Genomic DNA, 12,909 nt, shown 5'->3' on the forward strand with positions numbered 1-12,909 from the left:
GCAATATATGATCATATGCAGCAATTTTATCGCATAATAACTGAATTTTAAAAACTTGATATTTTGGCTATTTTTCGAAAAAATCCCTATACTGTACTATAAACAGGAATTTTTTCAAAAATGGCCAATTTTCGACCCTTTTATTTTTCGACATAACTGGTGTCTATGGTACTATAAGATGATGATAAAGAAATATATGATCATATACAGCAATTTTATCGCATAATAATTGAATTTAAAAAACTTGATATTTTGGCCATTTTTTGAAAAAAAAAACCCTGTAGGCCTATAGGGATTTTTCTTCGAAAAATGGCCAAATTTCGACCTTTTTTTTTGTTGACATAAATGGTTACTAGATGTCTATAAGATGATGGTAACGCAATATATGCGCATATATAGCAATATTATTGCATAATCATAGTATTTGAAAAAAATTAATTCCTAAAAAAGTCCTACTCCGGGGTGAAAAAATATTTTGTAGCAAAACAAAATAAAAGATTTTTAAAAGGCAACATATTTTACATGATTTTATTTAACCGAGGTCAAGTTAAACACTGAATATCAAATGCAAGGCGACTGACAACATCGCAAAATATTTAAATAATAATATTAACACAGCAGCTCTATAATATTCTTTCTTTGTATATTACTCATTTTAGTTTAACCAGTTTTAAGCTAACAATTATGATAATAGTGTTTGTGTTTTTAATATTAGAATAATTACAGTACAAAAAAAGCAAGCAATCCGATCATAATCAGATACACAAAACAACACACATCTTTTTTTACATTGTCTAGAAAAAGTTTTACATACACCCTGCAAAACGCAATTGTAAACGCCCGGTGGTGTGTGTAGGCTTATGCGTGTACATTCGACTCCGGAGTTTTTCTAGACGATGTGAAAAAGGTTGTTAATCCTAAATAACAAACAAAACTTAAAGCTCATAAGTACTACCTCTAGGCCTATGAAAACATGATTTTGCGAGAAAGAACGCTAATTGACAAATATATATCAACAATATAATATAACGTTGGGCAGCAAAAATTACCTCGTGTCGTGAAAATACGACTAATACGTGATCAGTATGATCTACTGCGCATGTCTAATATAGAGTACTTTTTTCTTCAACGCTGTATCTTATCCATTACCGGATATATATACAGCTATATATAGTTAATATTATTAACAAATAAATAGTATAAATATATATAAGTTTACAACAAATATTTCAATTATCGTTTTAAAAGTATACATTACGTAGCTATTATATGTTATGCTATTCATTTAAATTATCAATACGTGATAACATCATCTAATACTGGTTAGTCCCTTTTGTATATTGGTGCACTAGAGCAAATTTTATTTCGTAATACGTTCGAAATAAACGTGTTTGTGTTGTGAGCAGCTAGAAATAGTTTTTAAATAATTGTGCGCTTGATGCAAGCGTGTGTCAGTGATACAACGAAGAGACCGACATTTTACGCGCGTGTTTAAAATCTGATAACACGTAACATCTTTTGCACGCGCACGTAAATTATGGTTGTATCCGTGGTATCATTGAAATGTTTCAAAAAATATATACATATATATTACGATTTAATTACAACAAATATAATAATTTATAATCTTAAATAGAATATTATGTCTAGAATATAATATGTTATACGTTTGTCATACATTTTAACATAGTTGAGATGAGCTGGTTAGTTTGTACACGGCGTCGGCGGCACTTCGTAGCATATGCAGAGAGTACGCAACAGCAAGGGGCTCCGATTTTTGTTTTACTTCAGCTACGGCACTCTACGGCAATAAAATTAAACATAGTCGTTAATTTTCATTGTGGGCTATAGATGGATAGGAGTCCAAAAAGAGATATTCAGTGGCGTAAAGTAGAGACCTGAGGCCCCTGGTTTAGTAACCCTTAGTAGCCTTTTTCGACATATTTTAATGCCTGTTTTCCTCCCTGGGCATTGCTCAGGGGACCCATAAGCTCAGGGGCCACTGGGTTTAGCCAGTTGAGCGCTCATAGCCGTTACGTCACTGGAGTTATTGGTATTTAGTTATTTATAAGAATACGTACCTCGAAGGACTCGAAACACGGCGGCGGTGCAAGTTCATCATCAATGACGCTACAGACACTAACGTTGTCTTCTTTAAGCTGCGAAAATTAAAATAAATAATAAAATGTTAGTTAAAAAACTTTTTTAACTAAATTTTTTTTTTTTTAAAGAAAAGCTACTTATGAAGCCTAATCGTATTTATTCCTTAGGAAAGTTACTGAATTATTCGTTTACGCCAAGAAAAGATGATAGGCTAACTTAAGAAGTATAGGAGTGATAACAACTAAACTTACAAACTTCTCCATTGTTTTGTCAAGATTCGACAGTGTGGTTCTTGTGTAACCATCAATGTAGATCATTGTTGAGATGTTAACCGAGTATTTGACCAATGTTACCAGACGTGTTTCCAAGTTACTCTGTTAAAAAACAAACACAAGCAAATTATACTCAATGATGAATTGGAAACAATTAAATTTGTATATACAGTTAAAATTTTATATATATGCTATTTTCCTAAATTTAGTGAGAGCAACCGAGTCAAAAGAAAACTGTGTATTCGTTTATGAGCCCCAATTACACTGAACATGGGTTCCTTGCAGTTTGGTGTGTAATACCACTTTTAAACCAAAACACCGGGCGTCAACTCCGGAGTTTTGCCTTTGGTGTGAAAGGGGTATAATTCTAAGGTGAGCAAGGATTGTATATAAAATTGTATATCTTACCTGAGAGGTGGTCCTGTACTGAAGGATACAGTCATCGACACGCTTGGAGATGTTATTACTTTGGATAGAGGTTGCAGAGAGGGCGGTATGATTGTTTATCTGTTGGCAAATCACAATGTTAAATTAAACAAAATAATTATTTCACTTATAAAAAGACAAAAGAAACGTTTAATTTTAACCAAAAACCATTGTCCGACAGACAATTTAAGTATTTTTTGCTTTAAATTACATTTTTTCAGGTAAATCATTTTTTGTTCGATCCAGTTTTTGGTCAAAGTGAATAACTATTATGTGACATTAAAATGGCATATTAAAAAAATATATATTTTTTAGGGGGACAAAATATCTTAAGGTTTTTTTTAAAAATCTTTTGTGGGAGTACATCCATCTTTAATATTAAACTTCACTCTTTTTTTCCCTGGTTTACATTTTACATTAATCTTTTGTATTATACAATATTGCACATAGGCTAGTTACGATTTAAGATTTAGTTAGTAACAATTAAATTATTTCCTTACATAACTGGTATAGAAATCGTAAATATTTCTTTCCCATCTCTCGGCGGCCGTTTTAGCGTCATCGACGTTGTTTAGCTGGATTGGAGCATCAGTAGTCGGGGAGACAGGCATTGAAGCCACTAACAAGCATGCACCCAGCAGACTGATGATGCAGTGTGTCATATTGAAAAGAGCCATCGTATCTGAAAATTAAAAAATATATTAATATATTTTTATTTCGAATTATGTATTACAGTGTTCTACCATACATACTGCATATAGTATGTCCGATCTATACAAGTTTAATATCATCACAAAAACATACAAATAATTGTACAATTATTAGGCCTAAATAAACGAATTTGTTACTACGGAATTTTAAAACAAATATTTTACACCTGAAAATAATTATATAGATCCATACATATATTTAAACAATTTATATTATTTTCAATTAAATTATAAGTAAAATAATAATCCAACCCATATCGGTCTACAATGTATTTAAAAAATCTATGCATATAAATGGTCAATTGGTATAATTTTTAAAAATGAATTTTATTTTAAGTTACAAAATGTTTCAAATAACAGTGATGTTTTCAATTTATTATTTGTCTAAATACCGTACCGAATTCCATAAAAAAAGCTGAAAAAAAGACATTGCGATATTTACCTTATTGTTGAGTGGTTATTTCTTGTAAATGTAAATAATTTCTTGTACGTATGATGTTCGCTGGTATCTTCTGCTCTTCGAAGTACAGTAAGTCAACTTAATACTCGTCGATGAAGTTATGAATGAAGTTTGTAAAACTACGCTCATTTTATACTAAATGCAACCGATAATGTTTACCTTTAAAAGGAATATTGGAAAATCCCTCTCTCTCGAAATGATTACATGGCATTGATTAGAATAATTACGTACCAACAGAATAATCAATTGGCAATATACAGTTAATAATAGAAGTAAGCATTAGTTTACGAGCGTTAACAGGATCTATGCTAATTGTAAATAATTTAAATTAAATATGGTTTCGATTGTCGGCTGTAGTTGATGTTCGTCCGCCCATCATTTTGACTAAACTGGATTTTACTATTTTATGTTGTTTTAGTTTCTATAGATGAGATATTAATTGTACAGATATAGCATGTTAATTGGGCTTATCTGTGATTCTCAAATCAACGATAGCATTTTTTTATAATAATTAATGCATTAGTGCAGGCCAATTATTAGTGTAATTTAGTCCATATTAAGCACCTTTTTCTCAAGAAATCGGAAACTTAAACTTCCGATAGAATGAAAAGTATTTTCGCGACATTAAAACTAATTGAAGTTTCTTTTCTGAATACTACAGATGGTTCTTAATGACTTGACAATTTCCCCGTGTTATCCATTATAAAATATTTCTCAATTTTGCGCAATCGATATTATAATTAATTTAGTTCTAAGGTGGGGGTGGAATATCATTCATCGTATCGTCACATGGTGCACAATATGGTTTGTATTTGTTCATTTTTCGACCACCATTTCATCCAGAGATTATTGTTGCATCTTCTTTCATAAAAATCCGAAAAAATTATACAGTAAAAACAATAATTATTTTGTTTTTAAAATTTTTGATAAATTCTGCAAAATTTTACAATATCCAATTTTTGTTTGCAATCAATTTTATAAGAAAAATGTTGCGCCGCATATCCATCTATAAATCCATTAAATTTAAATGTTTCAAGATTCAGGTTGAAACTGTTTTCATTTCCGTAATATTAGCGAATCGGTCATAAAATACACCACCATTATCATGTATTGTCTTTCCACGGCGTACAAGTCATTAAAAGGGGGTGGGGTGAGAAACAATTTAGTAATGTTTCGATCCACGTTTAGTTTCATTGCGATAATAACGCGTCGATAATTATCATTGAAACTATACTAAATTATTTCAGCTTCCAAGAACTGATTTTAAAACGCCCGATGAAGTAATTACTTATGGAGATTAAATGAACCATTTATGAGGTATTTATTGTTATATTTTGGTATTTTTTAAATACATTTTTCAATTACTACTATCTTTGTTTCGTCCTAATTGCATAATTGGTGAATACTTTAAAACGCATTAATATATTAATAGATATGTGCATGACGCAAAACAGAATAATAATTTCCAAATTAGGGCTTGTCACTAGACCAGTCAGCCCGCCCCACCCCCATGTTGCATTAAGCCCGCCCCACCCCCATGTTGCATTAATCCCGCCCCACCCCATGTTGCAATGTTAATAGTACATTGAAAACAAACTTTGGCCATTTTTCCGCTGCCAAAACAAAATTATCGGTTAATTTTGTAACCTCTATAAAGTGAGCATGATCAGTTATTTGTCCTCCTTTAAAAGTGCATTTAAATATAATATAGAATACATATTTCTGTTTTACCCGAATTTATAAGTTAAGTATAGGCCTATTTAACAAAATTACATTCCATTTTGCATATATTCACGGCGTCCAGAGAGGAACAACCATACGTTAATTTAGGCCTCAATTTAAACTAGCACGCCACTCCGAGAGTGCATCCTCCGCCTACTGTAAAATTCACCTACATAAGATTTCACCGGAAAAAATATTTGTGTCTAAATGCTGTGTGTGAATAGGCTATTTTCACTACAACCATGTGTATGCGAATTGGGGTACTGGTATGTAACCAGCATTTTAACTAACAATAGTTTCAGTTGACTAACCATAGAACAGCAACGCCAGACCACATATCTATCTGTATTTTCATTTTGGTAAAGATCTTACAATAACTCTTCCTGCTAACAAACAAACACACGCGATCGATTACTTATACCTCCTTGGCGGAGGTAAATAAAGTTGAATTGAATCGCATTATCTTTCTTTTCTTTTCGTCATAAATCATTTTACGAGCACCTGCCTAGGGATGCAAGATAATAAGTCCCCCAGAGCTTGTTTGAAAAAACTTGGCCTCAAATTGATTATTAAATCTATCATATAGGCCTACCATTTATTGCCGTTTAATACCGTCTAATTTTAAACCGTTATAAGTAATAAATCGCTATTGTTTCCTGGTAAGTTATATAACCATTAACATTAGCATCAAGGTATTATTATGAAAGCGTACTGAACGATGTCTAGGGCACATCCCTAAAACAACGGATTTCCGAAGTGATGAGAACGACTAAGTTGATGAGAGCACGTGCTCCGCCAACGCAACGTTGCTCAACTTTATCCCAGGGCCCAAAAAGGGACAATAAAGATAATTAAAGAAATTAATTAAATAATAAAAAAAGACCGAACCGAAAATTAACCTTCCAAAGCAAAGGAAGGAAAATAAATATTTATTGATGGAAGAATCCATGACGCAAATCGATAAATTAATTCTACGAAGACCTGACATTTGTGGTTGGAGGGGTGGAAAATGAAACGAAAGAGAAGAGGCGGGTGTCATTTTAAAGCCTATATACATTATACAGTCGCTTAATGTTGGAAAGCCCAATTTATCTACAGCTCTGTCTATGGAATTATTTTGACAAATTTTGTGATGTACTCAAATATGGTAGTGATATGACATCATCATGTCCATATGTGGGAACATCACATTCTTTTGTCACAAAAAGTTTGATAGTGGAGACAGAGCTTAATGGTAGCCTAACCGCCTGTGTATTAATCCGAAGACAAGCGCTCAACATGCCGATTTCATTTTACATGATGTTCTCTTCTTTATACCGTTTTACAAAATGTATTAATAAGTATTATTAATAAATGGTTGTTATTATAGAAGTATTATTAATAAAAGGTTATTATTATAAAAGTATTATTAATAAAAGGTTATTTTATCATTGCAAATTAAAGATGGGTGAAGAGATTAAATGTAATGATGAAGAAAACCGAAACACGCAACGAAAAATCTCATACATTCTATTCAGTCCGGTAGTACTACCCATCGATTCGGGACAATTTCTAGCAGATCGAAAGTAAGGACGTACGTTTTCTGCAAAAATATAATTTGGATATTCCATTGAAGATTTTTTTTCCTCCGTGGAAATTAACAGTTGTTGGATTTATCGATAAGTTTGGTTGTATTTTGTAAAAGGGTTTTTAGAAAGATTTTAAACTTATAGTTGATGTGTGGGTTGTGAGGGCGGGCATCAGTACAGTACAGTACAGGCCAAAAGATTACTTAAGATAGTCATCAAGTGCTACTGGACATTCCGAGGAGCAAACATAGTTGAAGAGATCAGACTTTCAGTATTGCTGGACCTAGGCTCTGGAACCATTTACCTTTGAACATTAAACAAACATTATTATTGAGCACTTTTAAGTCATTACTCAAAACTCACATTTTCTGATATTTTTGGCAGCGCCATGATCAATGACTGTTGGAATGGCGCTATATAAATCGAACGATTGATTGATGGAAGATAGATGGAGAGATCCAATGCATAAAACCAGAGAAGAGTTCACTCTTCCCAGATAAAACACAAGTCATTGAACGCTTAGTATAGTATAGTTAAATTTAGAAATATTACACTCCCATTCATAAAATTTAACTGATTATAACTGTTTATCATAAAATGATTAGTATAGCTGTATATTTACATACAATTGCATTAATACTGCATTTTGATTGGATGATGATAGGGTTAGTACTGTTAATTCTCTATTTTATAGTGTGAACACATTTAGGGCCAACGACCTTAAAGTTGAGTTATGTAGGTTTTGGGTTTATTCACCCTTGGCTCTCCATATTTCAGGTCTCTCTTTTACTCAGCAAATATTATGAGAAATTCTAAACCAAATTCCATATATCCGCGGTGCATCAGACAGAGATAAAATAGTTACTCGGATATGATTCTAAAATGTAGGCACTCTCAAAGGTGATGAGATTGTATCATGACAAATTTTGACTGATTTACACATGATGATGACAATGATAATGACATAATGAAGATACCAACATGATGACGTGATTGTTCCAAGGCAATCAAACAACAGGACACTGAGCTCTCTTTGCCAAGATAGGAACTCATAACAGTCCTTTGATCTTATGTCTGGCTGCAACAAATACCAACAGGACTGTACTGTGTAAATATTCTCTTCTGCGCGCGGTGTCTGTTAAGGGGCGTGGAACCGATTGTGATAAACCCTTTGATCATCGTAGCTCAGCATCCTGTTGTTAGATTGCCTTGATTGTTGATGTCATAAATGACAAATCTATTAATGAATATGATATATATGTAAACAAGGCCAAAGGCTCTTTTTAATAAAAAAAAAACATTTTACACTTTTTAAAGTTATATAATTTGTATTTACAATCAATAATCCAAAACAACAAATAAAAGCACTTTACAATACCAAAATAATCAAATGAAATGTACATATTATATATAAATAAGTTTACAAACATTATATTTGTGTACAATTTCATAGCAAGGCACTATATTATATAAAATATAATTATATATACTCCGAATTTGTTTTATAAGGCACAGCATACAATTATTTAAGCTATATTTTGCCATGGGTCACCATGTTCTGTAACATCTGTGTTGTATTCCCATCAAATTTGAATGCCTGGATAGGATAAAATAAACACAAAAAATAATGTTTTCACTTATAAAATAACATGAAAAATGGTTAAATTCAACCAAAAATCCATTGGCTGGCAGCCAATTTGACCATTTTTTGCTTTAAATTCCAGTTTTTTCAGGTAAATAAATTTTTTTTCCATCCAATTTTTGGTCGAGGTCAATAAATATTATGTGACATTAAAATGGCATATTCAACAACAAAAATTGAAAAAAAAAATATTTTTCAGGGGGACAATACATCTTTAAAGATTTGTCAAAGTAGAATAATAGAGGGCTCCCTTCATAAATCTTAAAGGTGCACCGATCTGAAATCTGAAGGATGTTAATTCCAAAACACAAATTTGTTTTAAAAAACAACATAGTAAAACTAATTTATTAGTTATTAGTGAATTATAATTATTATTAAATGTGTGTGCTGTAATGTTATTACAGAATATTAATTCACATTAAATTCCCATTTATTTAAAATGACAGAACATACCTGGCTGTAGTAGGTCTGTGCTAGGTCTTTGTCCTTTTGCACACCATGTCCAAGATGAAGACACCTAGCATAGTAGAAACTGCCCATAGCAATGCCTTTACCTATGAATACTGGTAAGCAATCCGTCTCCCTTGAAATGTCTTCAATATCTTTTAGTTGAGCAACTCTGTAATAAGTGAATTTGGTGGCAACAGTTGAGAAACAGTAAGTGAGAAAGATTGTGTATCAATATTAACCATGTTTGGTGCTCTTTGTCTGTTTATTGACTTAATCCAGGGTTGCTAATCATAGCAGGCACTGTTAAACACATATGACTTGCATGAGAGGCGACAGCCTATATGAGTAATACTCTTTGCCTCCTTATTTCCCTTAAGGTAAGCATCACTTAAGGCAGTGTGTGGTGTAGAAGTGCTTACCTAGCAGCGGTCTCAGCAGCTTTTGTGTACAACTTCTTAGCATAATAATGCGCGGTTAGGTTTGCCATGGCATATACGTTGCCCCTTTCAGATGCTTCCTTCAAACATTCAAATGCAGAATCATGATTCTTGTGACATCCTAGGCCTAACTCGTACATCACACCTAGGGCTCCTACATTAACATGAATATAGAAAACTTCAGATTTATCTTACAACCATATAGCCATACAGTGGCAGAACAATGGGTTCAAATGATGGCTCAGTGCTAGATTAAAAACATCACCAGCAACAATTAACAATTTTCATTCTCAATCAAACAATTTAATGGAACATATTTGAAAATTGAATAATCTTCCAAACAATATATATATATATTAATAATATAATAATAATACAAATTCAAAAGACAGAACTAACAAACAAAATGTGTGTATTTGCAGATTAAATTTTAATTTAAAATCAAAGTAAACTTTTTTCAAATCCAGAATACAACAGGACTACAAACTAAATTAAAGTATATTTACCTTGAGATTCTAGACTACCATTTCCAGTTGCTTCGGAATGCCAGAAAAAAGCCTAAGAAAAAAGAAAAAAATCTTTATTTTTGTCTGTACTGCTTGCTCTTCCTCTATGATATCAAATCAAAATATTTTATTTGTAGTAATTCTTGCTTTCCCATCCCTTACTGTAACTGCATGTTACCTTTTTATAATCTACAGACTCCTCACGGCAGTAGTACATTGCAAGAGCTGTCTGTGCTTTAAGGCTAGCCTTAGGATGTCCATCATTTGCTGCCAGTAACCACCACCTCTCAGCTTCTGTGTCAGACTGCTTCACACCGCACCCTTCAAAATGCGCCCTGCCAACATTGTACTGCGCAACATGTACCAAGTGTTGGTTGCTTGGGTGCAAGTTATTCGCTACTGTAAGCATGTACTCGTGCCCTTTTTTCTATAATCAAATTAAAAGTTAAGAATATTATTACATATATAGTAGAATGCATGAGTCGAACAAAGATGTATCATTTTTCAACAAATTTGTGATGAAAAAAATAAGAAAAAGTTTGTCTTAAGGGAGGTTCCCACTAGAGGCGCAACGCAAGGATGTACGCGCATCACAAGCAAGTTGACCAATGACAAGCCACTGTTCCAATCCAACAATCCATCGCTTACGTTGCGTTTAATACGTCCTTGCATTGCGTCGCTAGTGGGAACCAAGCTTATACTTGATGCAAGTGTATCAACAGAGAGGATGCATGGTTAAAGAGGTTGAAACACGGCTTCTCTGTTCTAAAAATAGAATTGTGTTGCTAACCCAATTCTTGATTTTTTCATTTTTCAACCATTTTGTAAAGTCAACAAAATTTTCAACCATTTTGTTATCATTTTGTAATGTCAAAACAGCCAATAATGAGCATCAGCTATACTCAAACAACTTTTATGATTGGACAACATATCAAGATTATGTCATATTCTGGTTCTCTGGTGTTGTCATCACCCTCACCAGTAGCTTCTTCATACTCACATGATCTGCAGTTGTTCCTAGTCCATCATGATACATAACACCCAGCTGAAACTGTGCTTGCGGATCTGTGTCCTTTATCTTCTCAAAGTAGATCAACGAACGTTTGTAGTCGTCCTAAAAATATAAACAATAAACAATTAAAATATATAAAATCATACTGATAGTGATTCAGAGTTAGTTTGAGTTATAGTTCTGGATCTAATTCCAAATCCGTCATCAATGAGACAACATATTTCTGTATCCGGAGTAAAGCTTTGTTTCCACTTGGATGCAACGCAAGGATGTAAACGCACCGCAGTATAATGTGAACGGATCATCAGAACTGTCACTTAGAAGTTAATGGTCAACTCACTTGCATTACGCTCACGTCATAGTGTCAAAGTGGGAACCAAAATTTAGGAAAAGTAGAATACATGAATATATGTTGCAATATATAAATATTGAGAGTGTGGATAGCTGCAACAAGAAGCTAAAGTCAACAACACATTGTAAATGGGAGAAAGTCTGTTATAGTATCATAGTAGTGTCATAGTATTTTACATAAATATATTTCCAACTGAAAAAATATATACAATACACTATAATAATACCTGCTCAAAATAGAACTGTGCGAGTTGAAATGTTGCGAGTTTGTCGCCATTATCAACTTTGTCCAACAGAAGGCTTTCTACTTGTTCATTTAGTTCGTCTTCGGCTCGTTTCTTCTCTGGGAAATCATCTATGATGTGTAAGCTCCTTTGATCACTTGCTAAACTGTCAATACTTCCATTTTCTGACCTGGCTCGGAGAATTAGTATCTCAGCAGATTTTGTCGGAGGAAGCGGTTCTGCCGAAATAGAATCTCTAAGTTTGTGTTCAATTTCCATAATTCAGAACATCAAAGATATCTATTTGGAGATAAATAAATAAATAAATTCATGTTACAAAAAGTTATGTACAGTCGGGGCCTACCTAGGCCTCTAGCCTTATCCTGTATCACTAATTAATATCCAATTTCGGTAACAGTTTTTTTAGATTCGTTGAAATAAAAAAACAAAAGGCAGCTAGCCTAGCTAGAAAAAAAAAAGCCTAGGCCTAGCTATCTAGGCGACCTTTCTTTTTGACGGGTTCTCCCATTTGCACACACCACTGCCTGCTCGTACTATTATCATGACAGCTAGGGGCTAGGATAGTAAAGTAGTATATTATTATCTAGTCTAGTGTAGTAGAGGACAAGGAAGCCCTCTAGTCTAGGCCGGTAGAGTCACGCGTAGCCCAGCCTAAGCCTACGGAGGCCTAGGCTACTAGTAGGTTCCTAGTAGGCTACTAGGCCTAGCTAGGCTAGTTAATAAAGAAGGAGGCCAGCCTAAAATTAATGGCAATAAATACTCACACTAGTATCACAAATAGATTTAAAAACTTGTTTGGCATCTCCCTAAAACATTTTTAATTATAGCTAAACAGCCAGTATTGGCAACAAATTGTTCGTTTCTAGTTATTCATAATTTTATGCAAGGAAGGCTAGGCCTAACCACTTGGCTGCTGATTCGACACGGCGGAAAAGGAGGTCTACTTTTTGTGTGGATCGCACTACGCATGTCAGAGCGTTGGATTTCCCCATGGCAACAATAAAT

The 12,909-nt window shown here is 33.4% G+C and overlaps 2 protein-coding genes across 2 annotated transcripts; both read right to left on the minus strand.

Annotated features, from left to right (window-relative positions):
- Positions 1-1,576: 1,576 nt before the first annotated feature.
- Positions 1,577-4,156, minus strand: LOC144837477 (uncharacterized). The gene is made up of 6 exons (XM_078692612.1): positions 3,954-4,156; positions 3,302-3,483; positions 2,784-2,882; positions 2,355-2,477; positions 2,082-2,159; positions 1,577-1,801 (listed from the first exon to the last, which is right to left on the minus strand). The coding sequence occupies exons 2-6, from the start codon at positions 3,476-3,478 to the stop codon at positions 1,682-1,684; spliced, it is 597 nt and encodes a 198-aa protein (XP_078548738.1). The 5' UTR covers positions 3,479-3,483; positions 3,954-4,156; the 3' UTR covers positions 1,577-1,681.
- A 4,491-nt stretch (positions 4,157-8,647) lies between these two features.
- On the minus strand, positions 8,648-12,826 carry LOC144837182 (LRP2-binding protein-like). Its single transcript, XM_078692198.1, has 8 exons — positions 12,669-12,826; positions 11,887-12,183; positions 11,297-11,410; positions 10,475-10,723; positions 10,297-10,348; positions 9,773-9,944; positions 9,357-9,522; positions 8,648-8,858 (listed from the first exon to the last, which is right to left on the minus strand). Exons 2-8 carry the CDS (start codon positions 12,160-12,162, stop codon positions 8,793-8,795), a joined length of 1,095 nt encoding a protein of 364 aa, XP_078548324.1. The 5' UTR covers positions 12,163-12,183; positions 12,669-12,826; the 3' UTR covers positions 8,648-8,792.
- Positions 12,827-12,909: the final 83 nt, after the last annotated feature.

The sequence above is a fragment of the Antedon bifida genome, chromosome 3 (genome assembly GCF_963402885.1).
Source record: "Antedon bifida chromosome 3, ecAntBifi1.1, whole genome shotgun sequence".
In the NCBI taxonomy this organism is placed as follows: domain Eukaryota; kingdom Metazoa; phylum Echinodermata; class Crinoidea; order Comatulida; family Antedonidae; genus Antedon; species Antedon bifida.